The sequence below is a fragment of the Leptopilina heterotoma genome, unplaced genomic scaffold, assembly GCF_015476425.1.
Source record: "Leptopilina heterotoma isolate Lh14 unplaced genomic scaffold, ASM1547642v1 Lhet_68, whole genome shotgun sequence".
Classification (NCBI taxonomy): Eukaryota; Metazoa; Arthropoda; class Insecta; order Hymenoptera; family Figitidae; genus Leptopilina; species Leptopilina heterotoma.
In genome coordinates, this window is record NW_025111157.1 from 5,649,435 (window position 1) to 5,672,401 (window position 22,967).

Below are 22,967 nucleotides of genomic sequence, written 5' to 3' on the forward strand. Positions count from 1 at the left end.
TGAACGTTTAAATTTTTTTAAAAGTTCTTTTTGTAAATAAAGAAAAATAATTTTCAAGTTAAGCAAATGTTTAATTTACATATTTTTCATTAGAATACAGTATTTATTTAAATATTTATACAGAAAAAGAATTTCGTTCAAAAATTTAAGGAAATTAATAATATTTTATTATTATTATAATTTTTTTATTATAATTACTTTTATTATTTTTATTTTAATTATTATTATACAGTTGACGCTCGTCTCTGCATATTTTTTATTATTTATAATAAAATTACCGTTTTTTTTAAATTACTACGTGGTTATTGTTAATTTGAAGAGTTGCTTGCCATTTCTAAGGGTCGGAGGCACAACTAGAAGACTCGTACTTGAAGATAGGTTCACGAATGAATTATTGAATATAGCGTGCAAAGCGAGCTAGGAGTGTGGGATTCAGGATAGAAGGGGGCAGTGACATATAGAAGTCTCTAAAGACGATTTTTTTCCTCTCTTCTTTTTCTTTTTACTGCTAAAAAAGAATTCTTAAAACTTTCTAATAACTTAAAAAGAAATTTGTCATTTAACAATAAGTATAGTCGCAAAAAGAAGCAATTTTTTTTCCTTGATCAAATGAACCTTTTGTCTCTTATTTATACAGAAATCAGTAAAGATAAATTAAATAAAAATTGGAATTTTGCTTTAAATTACAGAAAAATATAAATAAACATTGGAGAATTGAGGAAATGTGGTAATTTTTTTAAGAGAGAAAGGTTTCAGTACTAAATATAAAATTTTATTGATTTTGATATACTTGGTAACGTGTTATTAATTATAAAAATTGAGGGATGAATTGAAAATTTTCTTTTTTATTATTAATTTATAAATGAAGGAAATTAATAATAAAAATTTTTTTTTATTATTCATTCAAAATATACACGGAGAGAGAATATATATTAAATTTTGTAAAAATATTTTCAAATTGGGGAGAAAGTGCGACAAAGCGAAATTTTGATATCAAAAAATACTAAACTTTAAAAAAACTTATATGAAATTTAGTAAAGTTATATTAGAATTTAATTAATATTCTTGATATTTGATATAATTATACTAAATTTCACATAAGTTTTTTTAAAGTTTAGTATTTTTTGATATCAAAATTTCGCTTTGTCGCACTTTTTCCCCAATTTGAAAATATTTTTACAAAATTTAATATATATTCTCTCTCCGTGTATGTGTAAATTTTATAGATATGTATGAAGAAATTGAATATTTCGCATTTATAGAAATTCGATAATATAATTAAAATGTCCGTTAAATATCATCTGAATAATTTAATAGTAAATTTTATTTATAAATGTAACGAATAATTACAGTAATAATAGACATTACGTCATTTACATAAATTCACCTGCTGCCAAACTTGTGGTGAATTGTATTATTAACCTTTTCCCTTTAAAGGCCCTGGGGTTACTTTAAGCCTCTGATAAAACTTTAAAGAAGTGTATCCCAGAGAGGGTTAACCGACTTTATATTGTACCCACTACAGTATCAAAATGGATTATTTGGATATTAATTAGTATTAAATAAGCCCTTGAAATATATATATAGAAGGGAATGATTAAAATATATGTTTGATAATTAGGGTGTTATGTATACTATTATGTGTTATGTGTTCAATTATATGTTATATATACTATTGTGTTATATTATATGTTATATATAATATGTGTTATATATAATATATGTTATATACTAATATTACAATAATTACGCTGTGTTTGTAATAATAGTGTATTTAAATTTTAGTCACACGCAAAAATAACCCTTTCAATTTGCACTTTTAGAATAACTTTTTTAATCTTGAAAAAAGAAATAATAGAATATTTAATTTTTGAAAGGATAAATTTAATTTTTCGGTAGCAGAATTTTCGCCATTATTGAGAAACTTGAAATTATGATTAATTATTCGTTTCAATTGTTTTAATAGACAGTGGATAAATTGTTCGTGTATTTAGAGTAAAATTGATTGACTAAACGTCCTTAATTTTAATGAATTATCCACGTAAATTGACAATAGTTACTCGAGGTAAATTTAATAATAATATTGATTGCCTCTGTTGTTTAAATTTTGTAACCTACTTTGACAAATTTCTAAATTAATCCAAAGAGTGATATCGTTAAGGGGATGTCAAAGTCGATTGGATTTTTGCATTGAGCTTCAATGGGAAAATCGCATCGACTTTGACATCCCCTTAAGTGAAGCCAACTCATGGTTAAGTTAATTTCATTATAATAGGATCCTTTACACAATTTTATGTAACTTTAAATAACTAATCATCCGTTAATTGGGATGGGATATTTTTTTTTTGTGTTTGTAAAGTTTTGACCCACTATATATAATATAGTTGTAAAATTAAACTCTGTTGAGTAACTTTTAAATTGCTGTTATTATCATTTTTGTATTTATAGTTTTAAATAAAGAGAGGTGTACGGAAGTTATGTTCCGTTTCGGTTGGCCGGTACTAAACAATAGTTAATTATGATTTTGATTCTGTTTCAAATCTGAAGAATTTGGTTTCATTTCAATTTCAATTGATGTTTGAATTAGAAAGACGTTTTGTTTTTGATGATTATGTAACAAATGGCTAGGCAGATTTTGTTTGCAATTTTAGAATCAATTTGTTCGGGATTGGATAGCTGGATGTAATTTTTATTTGATTAAAAATTTGTTGTTTTGATTTGGATTTTTGGAGTATCAAGAGAGTAGAATTCAGTTGGTATTGAAAATCTGAAGAGAATTTTGATTTAGGTTTAAAATTTTGTAGTTTTTATTTGAATTTCTGAATCATCAAAACAGTAGGATCAATTCATTCTGGTTTGAAAAGCAGGATTTAATTTGGATTTTGGATTAAAATTTTGTTTTGATTTGGATTCTTGAATCATCATATGAGTAGAATTCGGTATTAAGAATTCTGATTTAGGATCAAAATTTTATAGTTTAGATTTGGATTTTCGAATCAAAGAGTAGAGTCAATTCATTCAGGATTGAAAAGCAGAATATAATTTTGATTGAGGATGCAAATTTTGCAGTTTTGATTTTGGAGATTTAGTAACTAGTGTTGTAGGTCAATGTTTGGGGATAGGGTTGAAATCATCTTAAATTTCTGTGATGTGATGTGGAAAAATGGGGTTTAGAGGAGAATTTAAAAAAAAAGAAATGGCAACGGACATTGTGATGTGTGGATATCAAATATGCTTAGACAGATGCGATATCCCACAGTAGTTTGCAATTCTTAATCGTCTGTTTCTGTTACCTCGATTTCACCCTCTACACATCCTCCCTCCCGTTTTTCGTCGCGGGTCGCTACGCAATTACAGAGAACCTCCTACATGAATATATAGTTTCTTTAACGTTGCATGTTTCACGTTCAAGTTCCATGGGGGGGTCTTTTCTTACTTTGCAGGAGGGAAAAAAAAGAAAACGTTCAACCAACTAGCCACAGCTCGGACGCTGCCACCGCCGCGCGCAGGTGAAATATTTTTAACTGCGATTATAGAAAATTAGTTTGATATATACCTATTATTACCATTCAGTATTATTCTTTTTTTTATTTTATTATTGAAGAACGTAAGAGCTCAACTACTGCCATATGCACTTCTTTATATATCGATTCAGAGGGATTATTATATGGAAATGTATTGTCTATAGTGATTCACCTTTTTCCTCTACCTTCTATCTTCGCTCATGAAATTCTAGAAATATATATATATATATATAAATTTTATTGATAAAAGTCGACTCTAAAGGCGAGAATCTACCACAAAGTTTTGTTTTTTTAATTATCGATCTGCAAATGAATTTTATTTCTTTTCATAATGATAAAAATTCTTTTAGTTTATTTTTTTTATAATGTTGAATATAGCAAGAAGTAAATTCTGCAAAAAAGAACAGTACTTTTTACATTCTCATCACATGAGAAAGTATTATTTACTGTTTTAAGTGTTTCCTTTTGAGTTCGCTTTTGAGTAAGTTTACTGCAAAAGGGACATTTCGAGATTCGAAAAAAAATAGAGAAAATGAAAACGTTTACTATGGTCAATTAAATTTACAAGAAACTGACGATCGATGCATGCCCAAGCATGTAAAGATAAAATATTGATACCGCTATCTTCTTGAAGTACTTTTTTCGCCAAAGAAAATTTATCGTCAATAAATAGATTTATGTGCGCTTATCGGTAGTGTAGTTAAAAATTTTTTTTTCCACACTCGCTAAGAAACAGAATATTCTAGATTTTAACAGAAAGAAGAAAATGAAGAATTATTAACTTTTTATTAGGAAAATGCTGTCTATGACCTCTGTCTATAGTCTATTGAATAAACTATTCCAACAACTGCATTCAATAAGTCTTTAAATAATTTCGCTCAGGTATCATCGACTTGCTGTACTTCTCTATTTTAGATGCTATAGTTCTCTATACGTAAATTTTACTTATGAACGTGAAATGTTTATTTCTAAATGTTCGTATTATCCTGTCTTTGAGTAAAAAATTTCAGTGCCAAAAAGATTTTTTCACCATAAGAGAAAGTGAAACATCTAGATTGTAGTTATTAGTCGTCACGTATCGTGTCACAAGTGTTTCTTTTCGTCGTTTAGAAAAAAATACAGATTTATTTTTCTGAAATTCTTCCTAAAAGGAAAGCGAAACGTTGTAAACTGAAAACTAGAGAAGTTGCTATTCGTATTTTCGTTTCTTGTTTTCTTAAGTTTCTCTTCTTTTCAGTGACTCCCATTCTGCCTGTGCTGAAGTTCTATCTTTTCTTACTCTTACACACTGATCTCTTTGTCGTTGATATCCGTTCGTTCACCTCTTCCGGTCATCACCCACCTCGACTCTACCTCGTACCATTCAACATCGTAGTTTCGCTTTCCACTTCGGTATCTTCTATTTCCTCAAACGCTGAAGTAAACAGTCTAGTGCACTTGGTTTATCATCTCTATGGAACGTTTTAATCACTATGTTCGAGTTTCCTTTTCATTTATGCAAATATGATTTTATTTTTCCTCTTCATTCTTTTTATCTGTAGTTGTATGTAATTCTTCTTTCTATGCTGTTCTTCTATTTGAATAAAAATGCAAATTTCATTTTCGATTCTATTGAAGAATTTGATTAGATTTACTATGAATTAATGGTTTTAAGTAAATTTATTAAAATGGAAAAAATATTTTTATACTTTAAGTTAATTTGGGATCTGAATTGAAATGAAGATTTATATTCTTTAGGGTCTTTGGTTTCTATTTTAAGGAATTTATTGTATTAGAAATACGTTTGTTGATTCGTTACGTTTTTAAAACTCTGACGAATGGAACTTCTGTTTCTATTGTCATAATTCATGCGATTGATTAACTGTCCTAAACAAGTGGATGCTAATTTTAGAAATTACCTTTTAAATTATTTAGTTGAGTTATTATATAGTTTTTGATCATATTTCACGATTGAACTGACACGATGGCTGTATACCCCGAGGGCTATTAACAGATCAATCGAACCACCACTTTACTGCATTAATTTTCCGAATATTTGTTTTTATTGTCATTGAAATATAAAATTAAGATGTTTATTTTTAAAGATAATTTTTTATCGCCATCAAGTGATTTCTTCTTTTTGTCGCTAAAAATAGATTGAGATATTTCTTGTTTTGTAAGTTGGAGATTATTATTAATTTTGTTTTTCAGAGGAAAAACGGCGTTTAATTGCCTTCGAACTTCTAACTTTCGTTCTTGATTAATGAAAACACTTTTAGCAAAATTGTACTTTTCTCACGAAGAAAAATACGACAAGCAAAAGGCATTTAATTGCCTTCGAACTTCCAACTTTCGTTCTTGATTAATAAAAATGAAAATTTTTCATTTTTGCACTTAAAGGAGGGAAGAAATGAAATCTTTTGAGGATATTTTAGTAAAATGTTTCTTTTACTTTAAACGAATAATTAGAAAGGCAGTAAATTTATACTAATTTACGATTCTGAATTTTTCAATTAAAAATTAAAAAGAAGGAATTAAAAATTTTTTAAATTGAGATTTAGAATTCTTTTCTCAACAAAAATCGAACATCTAGGGATCAAAATTTACCTTTGAATAATTAGTCGTGACTCAAGGCACTAGAGATTCTTTTTCTTTTTTCGAGAGTTCTGGTATAAAACACTTGAAAATGCAGCACTTCCTTTCAGAAAGGAAGTGTGTGACGAAATTTCTTTTGTATGCCGAGTAAAGTAACTGGAATTCAGAATATAAAACGTAAAATATCTATTTGTATTTTATGTTAAATAATATTCACAAATATTTCTTTAATAATTTCGTAATTTTTACGTACTTTGCCAATCGGAAATATTATTAATCTTTGAAAAAAAAACTTTCGATGTATTAATTTCAAAATCTAGTCTATAGAAACGTTATAAATTGTATCAGTTTTTGATTTTGTAAAAACTTTTTATAAAAATTGTAAATTTGGCTGATAAGTATTGGGCATTAGTATTGTAAAACAAAACTCTTTCGTTTGGAAACTATTTGGAAGACTTCTTTTTAAAGTTGTGAATTTCCTGGTTCATTAGAATTCAGAAGACGATTCTGAATAACACTTTAGTTTTCCTGTTTTATTAACAGACTTAATCAAGTCTGAACCAAATTCTTTTCAATTCTAAACAAGTTTGGTGGAACGTGACAATAATACGACAAATTCGTTAAAAAAAATTTGAATTGTCATAATTGTTTAAAAATTTGAAAGTTGATGTTACAAAAATAAAAAATTGTAATTACTGAAGACTATAGAAAAAAGTCACTGATTCATTTTCGGATGAAACGACCAGCAAGCTTTGTTTGACCCTGTCAAACGAAAATGATTGTGATCTTTCTAAATAGTGAGCAAATAGTTTCTATTTGGCTTTGCAAAGTTCCGAAACATTCTAAAAATATGCCTTTTATATTTTGCCCAAATCTCTCTCATGAAAAGCTCTTGTAATCTGTTTTTTTTTTCTCTAGAAATGTCATGAAAAATTCATTGGATTTTCTTTTTTTTCGAAATTTTAAAACAAATGGAAAATAAAAAGCTAAAATGTTTAATAATCCGAAAAAATCGAAAAAGATTTTTAGAGGTACTTGAAAGGTGGGAGATTTTGAGAAAGGGACGAAAAGAGATAGCAATGAGACAAGAACAGATACAAAATTTATGATTTTGGGTTTTTTGCTAAAATATTTAGTCCTGTGCTTTACAACTTAATCCCATCGATAGAAATACATTAAGTTTATTGCAGGGGGCGGAGGTAAAAATTTGGTTTCTCATACCTCTTTTGTATTTCAACGAACTGTTATTGCAATGGATTAGAAAAATTATTTTTCTGCTTTTATATTCTTAACTATTTCCCTAAAATCTGTTACAATAAAAGGTCATTTTAAGGCCTAAAAACTTAAGAATTTTACACGTTTCTTAAAACTATTGTCAAAAAGACAAAATTCTTTCTTTTCAAAAAAAAAACCTTATGTTCTTTTTTACTTGGTTTTGATAGGAACATTTTTATGTTATTTATTTTGGAAAGAGGAACAAATGCTTCTTCTTGATGTAAAGAAGAATTTGCTAAAGAGAAGCATTCAACTTATATTATTAGGATTTCGAAAATTTAGTAATGGGAAGCTTTTCGAAAGATGTAATAAAAAAGTCAGAGAATTGATCTTTGGTAATTTGTTAGGCACCCTGATACAATTTTCCCAAATTGTACTACAACTAATAGGGACACAACCGAGGACACAACCAATAGAACATATAAAATGTCTGATATCAAATGTTTTTGATAGAAAATGTTTCTTATGGAAAATTGATGAAAGTTCAGATAGATTAGAAGTGGCCTTGACGGTCTTTTTTATTAGAGCTTCGAATAATGAACGTGTTCTAAATCTAAGGTGTTAATGGCCTAAAACCGTCACGAAGCTCTGTAAAGGTTTAGAAGGAGCGAGTTCTTTTTATTCACAGAGAGAAAAGAGGAGAGAGAGAGTAGGGCCAACCTTGGTTGACAAGGGTCAGTAGTCGTCGATGATGGTTAACAAGTGCAAAGCTTCCAGGGAAGAAAAAAAGTAATATGTTGTAGGCACATTATCGACCAGGGTGTATATTGTTGATACTAACGGTAGTCAAGGTAACTTAAGCTGTTTAGCCAATTGCAATCGTTGTAGTGGCCGTTGTTGGCCAATCCTCCGCAAGGGATGATGTCGGTTTTTTGATTGGGCGATTCATGAGATAAGAAGCCAGTTTGAGGCCATTGGAAGCCACTAACAACCACGACATTAAGTGGAGAACACTTCGGGTTCTCTTTGAGAAATATTAGTTACGTGCATCCGAGGGTTCCCCTATGGTCCTCTTGGAACTTCACAACCGGATATCGTGGTGGCCGCGACGTACCTTTAAGTAAGCCACTTTTCTCGTTTCTTTTTCATTTTTTTTTTACTTGTTCTAAAAAAAAGAGAGAAAATTGAATAGAAATCATCACATTGCACCAAATTTTTTTTTCGGATTTGTGTAACCTCGTGTCGTAGTATTAGGAATATTAGTTACTTTGACGGGGTCCTAGTGAAAAAATAGTCTTGTGAAAGTCCTCCAACTGTTAACAATTTTTAACAATTGTTGACAATTCTAAACAATTTCTGTTTTGAAAAGTCCTTTTTTTTTAATTAAACGTCGCGATTCGCTTTTAAGCTGGTTTTTCATCAAGAATTGAGTGTGCTGGCGTTATATACACGTTCGTCGCGATTCAGTCAATCTCCCAATGGTGAAGATTACCTGATCATCAATTTTAATATGAGGTAGTTAGTTATTTATTTTGTCTTCTTTGATATACCTATTAAAAATTTGATGTACTAATTAAAACCAATTTTTTTTCCATTGCACATTTCACACTATTTGTCTCATTTCTTTTGAATCGAAATTGTTCCCTTGTAATAGTGACGAAAATTTCACTCGCACTCGAACAAAATTGAAAAACTCGTTTATTTTTTCCAGTTGTAAATTCTCCAGTTGAAAAAGGTGATTTAAAATAAAAGTTTCATTTTAATAGTATTTTAAAGAAGGGAGTTGAATTGGTAAAATGTAACTGTTTGAATATTTGGATTTTAAGTTTGAAACTAATTGCAAAAGATAAATTATTGAGAGATTCGTGGAGTCACTTTGGAGAGGAACTTGTCATTTCATCTCTAATTACAGTGGCTCAATTTTTCACTTGAAAAAAAAAAAGTGAAATCTTAATGGAATTTAGAAAGTATGCCTTTCGAGTAATTTTTAACCGTTTAGACTATTATGGCAATTTCGGTTATTTAAACAATTTGAATTTTTAAATTGTTTTTTTAAAGTCATTTTTTTTAACCATTTCTAAGACAATTTGTAACTATTTTTAAACCATTTCTGGACAATTTGTAACCATTTTTAAACCATTTCTAGAAAATTTGTAAGCAATTTAGAAAAAATTGTTCGAAATATGAAAGTTTCTGTTATTTCCATTTTTATTTGCTTTGAATCATTTATAATTCGTTCGATAACTAATTTTGATATTATTTTTTAATTTTTGGTAATGTGTTTAAATTTTCTATCGTTGATAATAAAATTTCTATAATTTATTAAACCTGCGAATAATTTATTCTTGTTTACAATTTTCTTCTGTTTTTTTAAAATTATTCTTTTCTTCCAGTAATTATTGCTAAAAAGTAAATCACACTTTTAATTAAACGATAAATTTTGTTTTCTTTTAAATTTTTTTTTATATTTAAATTTTTCTCAAATGAATATTTAGATTATTGAAAGAATTTACTTAGAAAATTTCGGCTTTTTTCAAAGTCTCAGTAATTTAGTTATTGTTCTGCTTTTGTATAAACGGATATAGCATTTTTAGGGTTGGTTAAACATATCCTAATTTAAAGTTAATTAGTAATTATTGCCTGTTTTAAGAGCTCGTGATTTGTCGATTTGATTTAATCGTTGATTAACTTTTAACCGGTTAGTGAAACCGGTTTTGTGTTTGTTTTAGATGTTCGTTTATATAAGAAAGTATTTTATTTTAAAAGTTATGAAATATTTAATTGAAAGGAAGATAATTTCAAAAATTGAATTAATAAATTCATTTAGAAGTTGATTTTTACCTTTTTTGTATATTTAATTTTTTTCTTTGGATTTTTTTTTCTTTTTTTTGGGTTCTATTTTTAGGATTATTAGGTATAGGAGATTCGTAAAATATGTGTACGAATTCTACTCACAGAAAGATAAAATGTTATGTAGATTTTAATAAATTTAAATTGATATGCGATGTTATTTGTGCCACAGATATATTTTGCTAATATATACGAAAAAAATGTATGTTACCGTAAATTCTATTAATTTTATGTACTTTATTTAAGAGCATATTTAAACATTCTTTTGATATATAGAGTATTTTATGTATATTTTGACAAACAAACGAAAATCCAATCAATGTATTTATTCTGGAGAAATATCTTGATATATTTTCATTTTAATGCGTAGGTAAATATGCATATCTACTAAATTTTTATTTTTTTTCCTTCTTTGAAATGGAAAAAATTTTTAAATATAGAAAATTGAATATAAAATTTAAATAATTTAGATAAGTTATGTAAACTAATAAAAAGGGTCAATTTTGCGTAGGTATTATGTGCGGTTCGCGTGTGCAAAATTTTTATTTTCTCTCACTGTTTTCATGTACATGTTAAAAATAATTTTACTTTTTTCTTTTGTTTTAGAAAGAAAGAGAATTTTCGCTAAAGGAGGCTTTTCTTCTTTTAAAACTAAAACCGATCAGTGTGGTGAGTTAAAATTTTAATTTCTATTGTTGATCTAAATTTTTTTAACGTTAGCAAATTTTGTTTATTAAATTTTATTTTAATTTTTTTTTATTAAATAAAAAGTATGAGTTTTTAATAAAAAGAAAAATGCTTTTTTCATGAAAAGCAAATAACTAAATAATATCTCTAAATATATAAATCCAGTGAAAATAAAAAGTGCTAGAAAAAAGAAATAAAAAAAATCTTTCGAACCTGTAACTTTCGTTCTTGATTAATGAAAACACTTAAGCAAAATTGCTGTTAAAATTGCTAGCAAAATTATTGTTAATTTCTGAGAGTGAAAATAATGACAATCGAGCATCTAATTCCCTTGGAATTTCAAACTTTCCTTCTTGATTAACAAAAATAGAACATTTTCATTTTTACTGTTAATAAAGAAGAGATTTAATCCTTTAAACCTCAAACTTTTGTTCGTGATGAATTATTTGATAAAACGTTTCTTATCGGCCAAGAAAAAAAGTTATGAAACAAGTGGTATTTTTAAATTTTAATCCATTATGTTTTCTATTCCAAATTTTGCACACAAGGGAAATATTATTTTTTAATAAAAAGGCCGAAATATGTTCTTCGGCCTTTTTTATAAAATAATTTAAAAAACAGTTTTAATAAAAAGCAAATATTTCTTATAAAAAATTAGACAAAAATTCCAAGTAAATAAAAGTACATTTTTTTTGTGTAATAGCAAAAATTGTAAATATTCGATTATTATTTAAAATAATAGTAAATATTTAAATACTCGAAATAATTTTAAACACCTAATTAAAATTGTTAAAAATTAAAAGAAAAGACTTTTTTTTATAATGTAAACGACTTTTTTTTATGCCCCAAAACCGCTGTGAGATCTCAAACAATTAAATTTATTTACATCATCACGTTCGCTTTAATGAACTAAAATTAAACTTTCATTCATGAATTCGAACCTGTAACTTCTCCAACCATGATACGTCCATTTTCGCTTGTAAAACTCTCCTCAGTATTGTTTCAAACTTGACTCGCAACAGATAGGTTCCCCGGATCAATAGAGTATGTTTTCTTTCAGTTATTTAAAAAAGAGGGGAAAAAAAAGAAAAATACTTCTTTACCTTATTTATCAAAAAAAAATTATTAAACTAATCCATAAATTTCTTTTCAATAAACAAAATAAAAATTTTATGTAATTATTTGTTTTACAAACGAATAGAAAATTGGATGAGGGTGGATGAATTGATATTGAAAGAGAAGGGTTTTTTAGGGTAGAGGTGGGGGGAGGGAAGTAGAGGATAAAGAGAGTGAGAGAGAGAGAGAAGGGGGGAGTACATAGTAAAGCAATTGATGAAGGCATAAGGTGAGTGTGACGCATGCGCATACTCAAAACAATAGGGGTGAATTCCACGAACTAGTTTAGTGTCCACCCGACCATCAGCTGATCAATATGACAATCTGCACGCTATTTAACTTGAATCACGCATTTCACTAATGAGCATCCGCAATTTTTTTTTTTCCTTTTTTTTCCCTCTTTGTTTGTGAGAGTGTTGCGGGAAAAGGAAATGTATTGTCAGTGCTCCCGGTGAAAGTCACAGTGGTTTAAGAGGGATAAAAGAAGAGAAGAAAAAAAAGAATTTAAAAAGATTTTGAAACTGTGCGAAAAAAGAAATTTTTATACCCGTGTTGTGTGTCTCGTTGCTAAGTCAAATTTCAAGCAAGTAGAAATTCAAGTATGTGCTTTGTTTTATTTAAACGACAAAAATTATTTTTTTTTTATTTGTGTAATTATGCAATTTGTTGGATAATAATTCACCCTTGGGAAGATGATGTAACATTAAATATAAGGGAAGATTTTTTTTTAATTTAAAAAAATTTTGTTGAAGATGAAGAAAAAATTGCAGAAAATAGCAAATTATTTTTTTTAGTTGACGATGGAAAATTATTCTATTGAAATATGTTAATTATTGATGTACTTAGTTGTTGGTTGAAAATTTCAGAATATTAGGGAATCGATATAGTAAACTCATTAAATTATTGTTTTCAATTAGTGTAGTTGTTTGAGAAACATTAGTAACTTCAATAACCGGTTTATTAATTTATGAAATCTATTAATAGTTGCTGGAAATAAAATTTATTTGAGTCAAATAAAATCGATTAACTTGTCATGAAAAAAAAACGTAATTAATATTTGGGGCAAATAACTTTTACTTAAGTCAACTAAACTTTCAAGTTCAAATATTAATTTGAAGAGGTAATTTCTGTGTTTAGTTAACATTAATATTCATTGCAACTTAATATTAATAATTAATTTCTGCTTTTTGTTAAAACTGTTTTTAATAATTTTGTGAAAAAAGCACAAAAACGTATTTTGGCCTTTCATAAAAAAAAGTTCAAATATATTAGAGGCTTTTATTACAAAATAATAATTAATAATCTTCAATAAAAATTTATTGAATGGAAAATTCTATTTTTATTAAATAAAATTTATTAATTATCAATTTAATAAACTTTATAAATTTTATCCAATAATTTATTAATAATTAAATTAAATATTTTATTAAATAATTCGTTTTTAACCATATTTATATTGAATAATAATAATAATAATTTGTAATAATATAAGTCTTCAATAATATATTTCATAATAATTGAATAACGAATTAAAATTAGTTTGGAAACTAGAATAACCATATATTTTTTCTTATGTTCCTAAAGTTCTGAATGTTCGAATAAAGGAAATTTATTTCCTCTCCAAATGAAATTTTTATTAGGAATTTTGCGTAACTGTCAAAAAAATTAATTGTAAAGTTTCCAGATGTATAATTTAAGTTTTTAACTTTTATTGCAATCAGTAATTTATGAAAACATATTTGTAATTAAAAATATTTCCTCCATTTGAACGTTGAAAACTTGTGAATAATTTTTTCTTACAAAAATATTTAAAAGTTAATATTAAAGATTTTATTCAAAGATTTAAATTTAAAAAATTAATTATTAGTGAATTAATATATATAATTGTAATAAACAAATAGAAGAATAAATTATATAAATTAAATTTAAAAGGTAAATAAATAAAAAAAAAATAGAAATAAAAATTAAAAGATTTAAAAGTTGTTTAAAAGAAATAATAAAAATTGTTTTGTAATTTTTTGATCCATATTTCTTGATTGAAAGAAGAAGAATAATTTTCATTAAAAGTATTTTCGAATAATTGTATTTATCACTTCGTTTGAATTCTCTTTTGTTTATAGTAATCGTTTTGTAAAAATTCCCGTTTGTCATGAAAACAAAGGTTCAGTTTTGATTTAATTAAATTGCTCTTAATTTAATACTTTTTTTCGTTTTGCTTTTTTAATTTCATTTTTTTTATGTCTCGACTGTATAATGTAGGAATATAAAGAAAAAAATAAAGTTATTTTAGTTTTTAATTAAATAGAAAAAAATCTGGTTAAATACCGCAAAAAAGTCAGATTGTGTCGCGTAAAGTACTTGGAATTTTTTAATAAACATTTTTTTTCTTTTTTTTTTTTGTTGTTGCTTTGAGAATATTATTGAGGGGAGTTAATTAGGAGATCAACACACAATAGTACAAGGGAGAGTCGGGATTTTTATCACGAGAACAATTGGGCACAAACTTCTTTCACCTTTTGTGAGTGAAAATAGCTTTTGTTATTAACAGAGAAGGTTTTAGAATATTTGAATTTATTATTTATTCTTTTTTTTTATTCTTTTATGCAATAAGTTTTATAACTTGTGTGTTACTAGTTTTTTGCTCTATTATTTTTATATAGTAAAAATTTTAGAATAATTTAGTAAATTAAAAAAATAAATAAAACTGAATTAGAATAAATTTCTAACTGAACAAAATAATAATTAATAATAAATAAATTTATTATAGTTAAAAAAATTAAAAAATTTCTTTTCCTCTTAAGTTGAAAATTAACTGTTGCAACTAATTTTTATGTTGATTTTTTTTAACCGAAATAATGAATAACGGTCGGTGCAATTTACGTGCTTTGAATACAATAGTTCGTAGCTTGAATACGCGTAACTTGTAAGATTTCATTGGCGGAAAAGAGAATTGAAACTTTCCTTGTAAAAACTTTATCAGAAATCTTTGTATTTTTTTTTTCTTTTTAAGATTTCGTAGCTAAAAGTATTTTTAACATGTTTTGTTTGTTCTCCTTTTTTCTCTAAAAATACTCGTGAGTTTTGTAATATATCTAGAGAGTAATTTTTTCTTTCTTAAACTATTAAAAAATTGTTCCTTTAGTTTATGGTTAACTATTAAAAATAATATGTCGATTTTTTTAAATTTAAATAATTTTTTGATTTATTGAAATTTAAATAATATTGAATAAAAATTCATATAGTTTGAAGAGAAAATATGAAATTTTGATAATGAGAAAGTCTCATTGAATTTCCAATGATCGAAAGAATTTTTTTCTCTTTCTCTCATCATCATCTCAAGTGTGTAGGAAGTGAAAAGATTGACAAAGATTTCACAGAAAATATTTCACAAGACTTGGTGGAAAACTTTGTAGAAAATTGTTTATTTATTGACTAATAAGTCAATGATTAAATTTTCGAAAAATTTTTGTTTTGAGATTTATACTTTCTATAGACGAAATTGTGTGAGGAGACTGTAATAATAATATGGAATATGAATTTTCGTTAATAGGTAGATCGTGGGTAGAAAATAATAATAATACTGATAATTATGATAATATTTAATTACTTAATTACTTTTTTTCGATAAAAATGATTAAAATGATAAATTATAGTTTTGAAATCTATTTCGAAGCATTTGAAGTTTTTCATTTTCTTTTAATTCAAGTATTGACCTACTTTTGTATATTTGCAACGTGTTCGCAGCTTTGCGCTGCTGTGTGCGATATGTGATTCGTCGCAGAGCAGAAAAATAACATTATTCTTTTTCTTTAAGGATATCATACCACCAGTTCATCTCAGAAGCTAGAGGAATTCGAGCAACATTAACGGTGAGTTTTTTTATTTAGAAAATAATTTTTTCTTTAAATAATGTTTTGTTAAAAAAAAAAAAAATTAATAAAAGTAAATTTTTCAGAACTAAATTTCAAAAGAACGATAATTATTTTTAGTTATTAAATTTTAATTTCTAGGCAGTGTAATTTATTTATAAGTAGTTTTCTCCATCTTTTTTTGAATTTGGAACAATTAAAAGAGAATTGCATTTCAAGTTAGATTTTGAAGTAAATGTACTAATTTGCAATAACACGCATGAGAACGTAAATGTAATTTTTTTCTCATTGTTTTAGCAATAATGAAGAGAGAGGCTGATGCCGGAGGTATGGCAGGTAGCGGTGGACCAATTAGTCCCCATAAACGCTACAGACAAGGAGATGATGAACTTCGTTTGCTCATCCCCAGTAAGGTAAGCCAACAATTTCCATTTTTAAGTTTTCCTTTTTTTCTTTTTTTCATAAAACCTTGAAAATAGTTCAATCGTTCAATTCAATTAAATTACTACTCAAATTTTATTAGTTTACTTTAATTAATAAAATGTAAATTTGTTCCTTTAAATATTTTCCTACTTTTGAACGTTCAAATAAAGACATTTTTTAAAACTATTTTTAAAAATTACTTTAAAAAAAGAAATTACTTTAAAATTAAATTACTTCAAAAAAAGAACAAAATTTACTTAGAACTACATTTTTTTGTAATAATAATTAATTTTATAATTTGTTTATTTAATCAATTAAAATTATTAAAAAATACTTTTTATTCAATATTTTATTAAATAATTATTAAAACATAATTACAAAATTTTTTTAAATGACAGTTTTATTTAAAAATAGTAAAAAATATCCTTTATTTGAACATTAAAAACTGGAAAAGTCTTTAAATTCAATTGGTGGAATATTTTTATTATTAAGTATAATTTTTTATTTAATTAGTAGGAATATTTTAATTTATAAATTTTTATAGTCGCCTTCAATTAAGTGAGAATTGATCTGATAGGGAAAAATTCTTGGAGGATTATTCACAATATTACGTGGAATGTTTTAGAAAGTTTTTCCGTTTTCTTTTTCTTTTTTTTTCTTATTTTTACTCAAGTGAGGCTGTGTACCCTAGTGAGTAAATAAATAAAATAACTAAAAGAGAGAGAGAGAAAAAAAAAGGAAAAATGCTTATTTTGCAAGGAGATTAACAAATCCAGGGTGTCTACTTTCACCTCGCTTCAATTGGCTATGTTGGACAGCATCGTTTGAAATCAGGAAAATCGTAAATGTGCATTCTTTCGATTGACTTCCATGTCTCATGGTGTAAGAATTATCCACGGGCATAAAAGCTACTGCTGCTGCTGTTGTCCAGTCATATAGTAACGCGTTCCATTTTCTGCATTGAAGAAAAACGCCCGGAATGCTATTGTAGTATTTTCTTCTTCGTATTCTTCAATCTTTTCTTATTATTATTCTTTATTATCCGATCTTTTCGATTGATTCTCCTCGAAGAAAGAATTCACAAATTTTTCTCTTAGCAAATAGAGAAAAATTGTCATCATCCAGTTCATAAATTAATGTCAATTTTCCGAATAAGCGAATTTTTTTTTTGAAAAATGATGTTTTCCTAAAAAAAAAATTTATTTTGGAAATTATTTTACATTGCGAGTATTTATTAAAATGAATAAATAGAAATGGAAAATATAACAAAATTGCTATGAGAAAGGAAAACAGTTTTTTATATATAAATGAAGAAGTAAAAAAAAATTGGAGTAGAAATAAAAAATAGAAGTGAAAAAATAAAAATAGAAATAAAAAAAAGTTAAGAATAAAAAATAGAAGTAAAAAAATAAAAATAGAGATAAAAAATAAAAATAGGTAAAACAATAAAAAATAGAAGTAAAAAATAAATAATAGAAAAATTTGAGATAGAAAAAAGAAAAATTGAAAATAGGAAATAAAAAGTAAAATAAAAACGAAAAAAAAGGATAGAAGAAGAAAAGAAATATTTTATTCATATGAAATACAGTAAGCCAGGAATATTTTGGAAAGAAAACACGTTTTTGCGTTTTTTTTAAAAAGTTCTCTTGAGGATGAAATCACCATTTTTGTCAGAATTTATTGTACATATATGTACATATATATAGTCGTGTGCGGTTGCATAATGAGATCATTGATCATTGTCGCAAGACGCAGCAGCATTCTATGGCTGTTGCAGTAAGACTGCATTCTTAGTCACTCCTCGTATTTACCTTTCTCAGTGATCATGAAGGTCAAACCCACTTGTTTATTCGTGCACATTAAATAGCACGTTATATCAACTTGTCGTAACTCCGATGACAATTTTGCACTAGAAAAAGCTACAAATTTTCAAATTGTTTTTCGTATTCTGTTTTATGTAATTTTTTTCTCTACGGCACACATTTCTAAATAATAGGAAAAAAATAGAATACAATTGTTAATATTTTTCTGTAATCTACGATCTTGATTCAATTTAAATTTTATTTAATGTCCAATTATAATTTTAAGAAACAATTTAATTTTTTTCTATCTGTTTAAATATTCTGGGAATATTATTTAATTCGTTGTCGTTTTAAGTAACGCGAAATTTTCTTTTTTTAGTATTTTGGATTTTGTTTTTAAATTAAGAAAGATGGAACGAATTTTTCTTTGTTGAAATTATGCGTAATTAATTGAATTGATATAAAAAGGAGTAATTACTATTATTATTAATTATTATCAATTACTATTTTTATTAATTAATTCATTATTATTACTAATTACTAATTTTATTATATTATAATGAAAAAATTGTCACTGTTTTTATAACAAAAATTTCTTCTTTTCAGGTTGCAGGTTCAATAATTGGAAAAGGAGGACAAAATATCACAAAACTTCGAAGCCAGGTTAGCTAATCAATTTTACGTCGAATTGATTATTATTCGATAATATTTGAAAACCTTTTTCTTCTACATCTATCACCTTTCAACAATTATTAAACAAAAGAGGAGATTCTGTTGTTTTTTTTTCTTTTTTTTTTCATTTGTTAATTAATAATCTTGAAAAGAAAAAATTTTTTTTTAGTAAAAATCGGTTTTTGATACAGTGATATATAAAAAGAAAACCTTTAGGTAGTAGAAATAGGAAATTATTTTCATTAGGATTCATTTATTTATTATTTTCATTCACATATAAAAGTTGACGGAAATTTGTTTTTTCATAATCTTTGAATTTTCAGTTTGGGAAAGAGAAATTTTTCATTTATTTCTCGTCGTTCAAACTTGTTTTGAAAAAAGTATTTTGATAATATTTTGATAAAAAGTTTTGATAAAATGTTTGAAAAAATGTTTGAAAAGATTCTTTTTGAGAGTAGAATATTTTTCTAATAGAGAGAAACTGGTTTAACCCTTTCTGTCAAAGGGATTATAATTTCAAAAATTATATTTTTTTATTTTTTTTAGTGTCAATGTTTTAAGGCTTGTTAGAAAACTAAAATGTTGCATTTTTTTTTAAGTAAATTTCAATTCCAAAGTTACAGTTGAAGAAAAAACGTTTTTAATTTTAAATTCTTGTTTATTAGCAAATTTATTTTTTATAACAATCTTAATTTTTGCAATCAGCGATCAATTTTTACAATCATTAGTCAATTTTTATAATTAGTTAATTTTATTATTAGTCAATTTTATTATTAGTGAATTTTAATTAGTCATTAGTTAGAAAACTTTTCGTTTAATATCGTGACTCAAAGGGTTAACAGTTTATAAAGAAAAAAAAACTTTTAAATTAATTGAATCCTATACAAATAAATATTTTCCTAACTATAAGTAGTCGAAAGTATTTGTTACTAAATCGAATTATTTTCGAAATGAACCAATTAAGATTGATACGAAACTAATAGCGAATCTAAATCAATAAAATAAATTATTTTGCATTTCAATTTTCGTAATGCAATGTCGTAATATGAGTGATTCAATAAAATGTCTTTTTAATATTCGTAAATTGAAATTTACTTTAATAATTTTTTTTTGTTTGAACATTTAAAAGATAGAAATTATTTTTACGTGAATAATTATTGTTATGTAAATGTTTATTTTAACGTTGGCGTTCGAATAATTAAAAAGAGTAATGTTCGTTCCATATTGTTTCTCATGTGTCTGATATTTTTAAATTTATCTATGAGCAATATAAAATCCATTGTTTGGTTACGCCTCACTGCAAATACACGTCACATTATTTCATCGATGATTTTTTTTTTATTTGCCTGTTAATCCGTGAATCTCAATTCAGAGAGAAATTTTATTGATAAAAATTACTATTGATCGCTTATTAACGAGTATTCAATCTTACTTGGCAAATTAAAGAGAGGTGCAGTAATAAAAAAAAGAGCAAAGGTTAAATTTTTTTCTGAATTTACATTTTGCTTCCGTACTTTATTTTTGTTTCATTAAATGTTTAAATAATTTTTTGTAATTTAAAATTGAGTTTAATGGTAATTTAAAAATTGTGTTAATTAATTAACTTTGAGAAGAATTTTATTGTTAATTTGTTAATCTATCAGGGGAAAAAGTGTCTTTTGTTCTTTTTTGTCACACCGGTCGTTTCATTTGCGAATGTACTTTTTCTCGGGTTAGAAATTTTTTTAAGTTTAAAGTTATTAATGAACGTTGAAAATTTAGTAACATTTACTTTCTTTTTAAATAAAATAGGAGACTGAATTTCTATCGAGAGAAAGAGATTCAATATTGTAGTTTTTTGTACTCGATTCTAGGATTTAAATAGAAATTAAATTTTTTCGGAGTAAAGTTTTACTCAGTTAATTTATTTTTTTGTCGAGCTTAATCAATTTTATTCTTATTCGTTCAATTTTTATTAACTTGGTAAAACTTTACTATTATAGACTTTTATATTTTAAGAGACTCTAATTCTGGTTTTGGCTTTTAACTGAAATTTTTTTAAGTTAATCAATCGGCGAGCGAGATTTCTTCAATTTTTGAAAATTGAAATCTAAAATCATTTTGTTTTCCATTATTGTTATTATTATTATTTTCATAATTATTATTATTTTTGTTATTATTATTATGATCATTATATTATTATCTAAACATTTTCTCTAAATGCAGAATAAATTTTATTTTGAAAGAATTGCATCTCGCTCGCTGAATGTCATGCCAGAGATTTTTTTTAATTTTTTTGGACAGTGAAAAGAAAAAGGGGTGGGTGAGGGCAAATATGATTAATAATAAAAAAAATAATACAAAAAGGGGTTGGTAATAATAAAAAAAAAAAAAAAAATGGGGTAAAATTGAGACAAGAATCGTGGTCTAACTTGGTTCATGGTTTGTGCCCTGGCCCCGCCCCGACCCCGGCGTTGCCCCCCATGGTTGCCCTGCCGTTGCCCTGTACTGCCCGGAACGACGGATCCTAACTCGATCGGAAATGGACCACCCTCCAACAATCGACAACAACTACCAACCACCACCAATGAACCAATCAACCACCAATCACCATGGCCCGACAGTACAAAGCCTCAATCACTGTACCCGATTGCCCCGGACCCGAACGGTAATACCAAACACCACTACTTAATGTCTAATACTTTGTTTTCTAATTACAAAATACGATACGGTGCCATACTACAATTTTTCTCTTTTTTTAAAAAAAAAACTTACTTTCTTTTTTTCTTCCTTTTTTTCATAATATATATATAAATACTCTCCCACTGTTACTGTTGTCTCTCTATCTATCTCTCTCTTTCCTTGGCTGCTTTTAATTATACAGGAAAAAAATATTTTTCAAATAAGATGAAAATTTGTTTTATTTACTATTCTTTTGTATTTTTATTATTTGATTATTAAATTATAATTAACGATATCGCTAATTTAATTTTAAAAAATTATTTTTCATTTATGTTGCATTTTGTAAATATTATTCTGCTTTCTTACAGAGGAAGTATTTTATTTTTATTTCTGGGATTTTCTTTATTCGTATCTCTGGTTTTTTTTGGATTTTTCTTTTACTAATTTTCATTAATTTCTTGCTTTATTTCAGTTTAGAATAAAAAGAGGTTGCAATTTCTAAAAATTAAAAAAATGTCATTTTTTTGGATTTTTTGCCGTACAATAATTTTTTTTACAGAAAAAATAGTGTACCGTCTACTATTTTTTGTATAAACAAAAAATTATGGACAATTTTTAAAAATATTAAATTTGAATGAAATAATAGAATTTTTTTAAATATTAAAATTTTTCAAGTAGATATTTTTAATTGTTATTTTTTTTATATTTAAAAAAATTCTAATATTTAATTTTTATTCTATTCTAAATAAATGGCAAACAGTTTTATAAAAATAATCTTTAAATTTTTTTTGCAATTAATTTTATTTCTTAATTTGCAATTTAATTGAAATATAATTATTTCACTGCAAAATTTAATTTTACTTTATTTTGTAATTTGATTCCTAATTTTCTTAATTTTTAAATTGAGAGAAGTACAATTTTTTGACGATTTTAAATTCAATTTTACTGGATTTTGAAATTTAAAAAAATTATTTCTGTTCAATTTTAATGGCAAAAGGTTTTATAAAAAAAATGGTAAATTTTTCACTATAGTTAATAATTGAAGTATAAAAATACAATTTTTTGACGTCTGTTAAATTTAATCAATTCTAAAATAATGGAGAACAGTATAAAAAATTTGTAAATTCTTTCACCAGTTGTTCATTTGAAAATGAATAGAAATAGAAATTTTTATCGACTATTAATTAAATTTGGTAATTAAATTATTAGAAAATTCATTCAAAATTTGTAATTTAGAAAAATAATTTCTATTTAATTCTAAAATAATGTCAAAAAGTTTGAAAAAACTTGTAAATTATTTCGCAGGTTTTTAAATTGAAAATTAATAGAAATATAATTTTTTTTATCGACATTAAATTAAATTTGATAATTAAATTTAGTAATATTTTGATTAAAATTTGCAATTTAAATAAATATTTTTTATTTAATTCTAAAATAATGGAAAACAGTTTTAAAAAATTGTAAATTATTTCACCGGTTGTTAATTTGGAAATTAGTAGAAATATAATTTTTTTGTCGACTTTAAATTAAATTTGGTAATTAAATATAACAATTTTTTGGCTAAAATGTATATC

General features: G+C 25.6%; 1 protein-coding gene across 3 annotated transcripts in view; it reads left to right on the forward strand.

Annotated features, from left to right (window-relative positions):
- The window catches only part of LOC122510466 (heterogeneous nuclear ribonucleoprotein K), a 55,120-nt gene that overhangs the window by 8,313 nt on the left and 23,840 nt on the right, over nt 1–22,967 (forward strand). For 2 of the 3 annotated variants that reach the window (XM_043625136.1, XM_043625138.1), the window contains exons 4-8: nt 10,770–10,832; nt 15,781–15,835; nt 16,133–16,248; nt 18,667–18,723; nt 21,336–21,379. In XM_043625136.1, coding sequence (XP_043481071.1) covers nt 16,138–16,248; nt 18,667–18,723; nt 21,336–21,379 — 212 coding nt within the window. In that variant the 5' untranslated portion in view covers nt 10,770–10,832; nt 15,781–15,835; nt 16,133–16,137. Of the gene's footprint in view, nt 1–10,769; nt 10,833–12,330; nt 12,566–15,780; nt 15,836–16,132; nt 16,249–18,666; nt 18,724–21,335; nt 21,380–22,967 lie in introns of those variants that run through there. The other variant, XM_043625137.1, reaches the window with a different exon arrangement.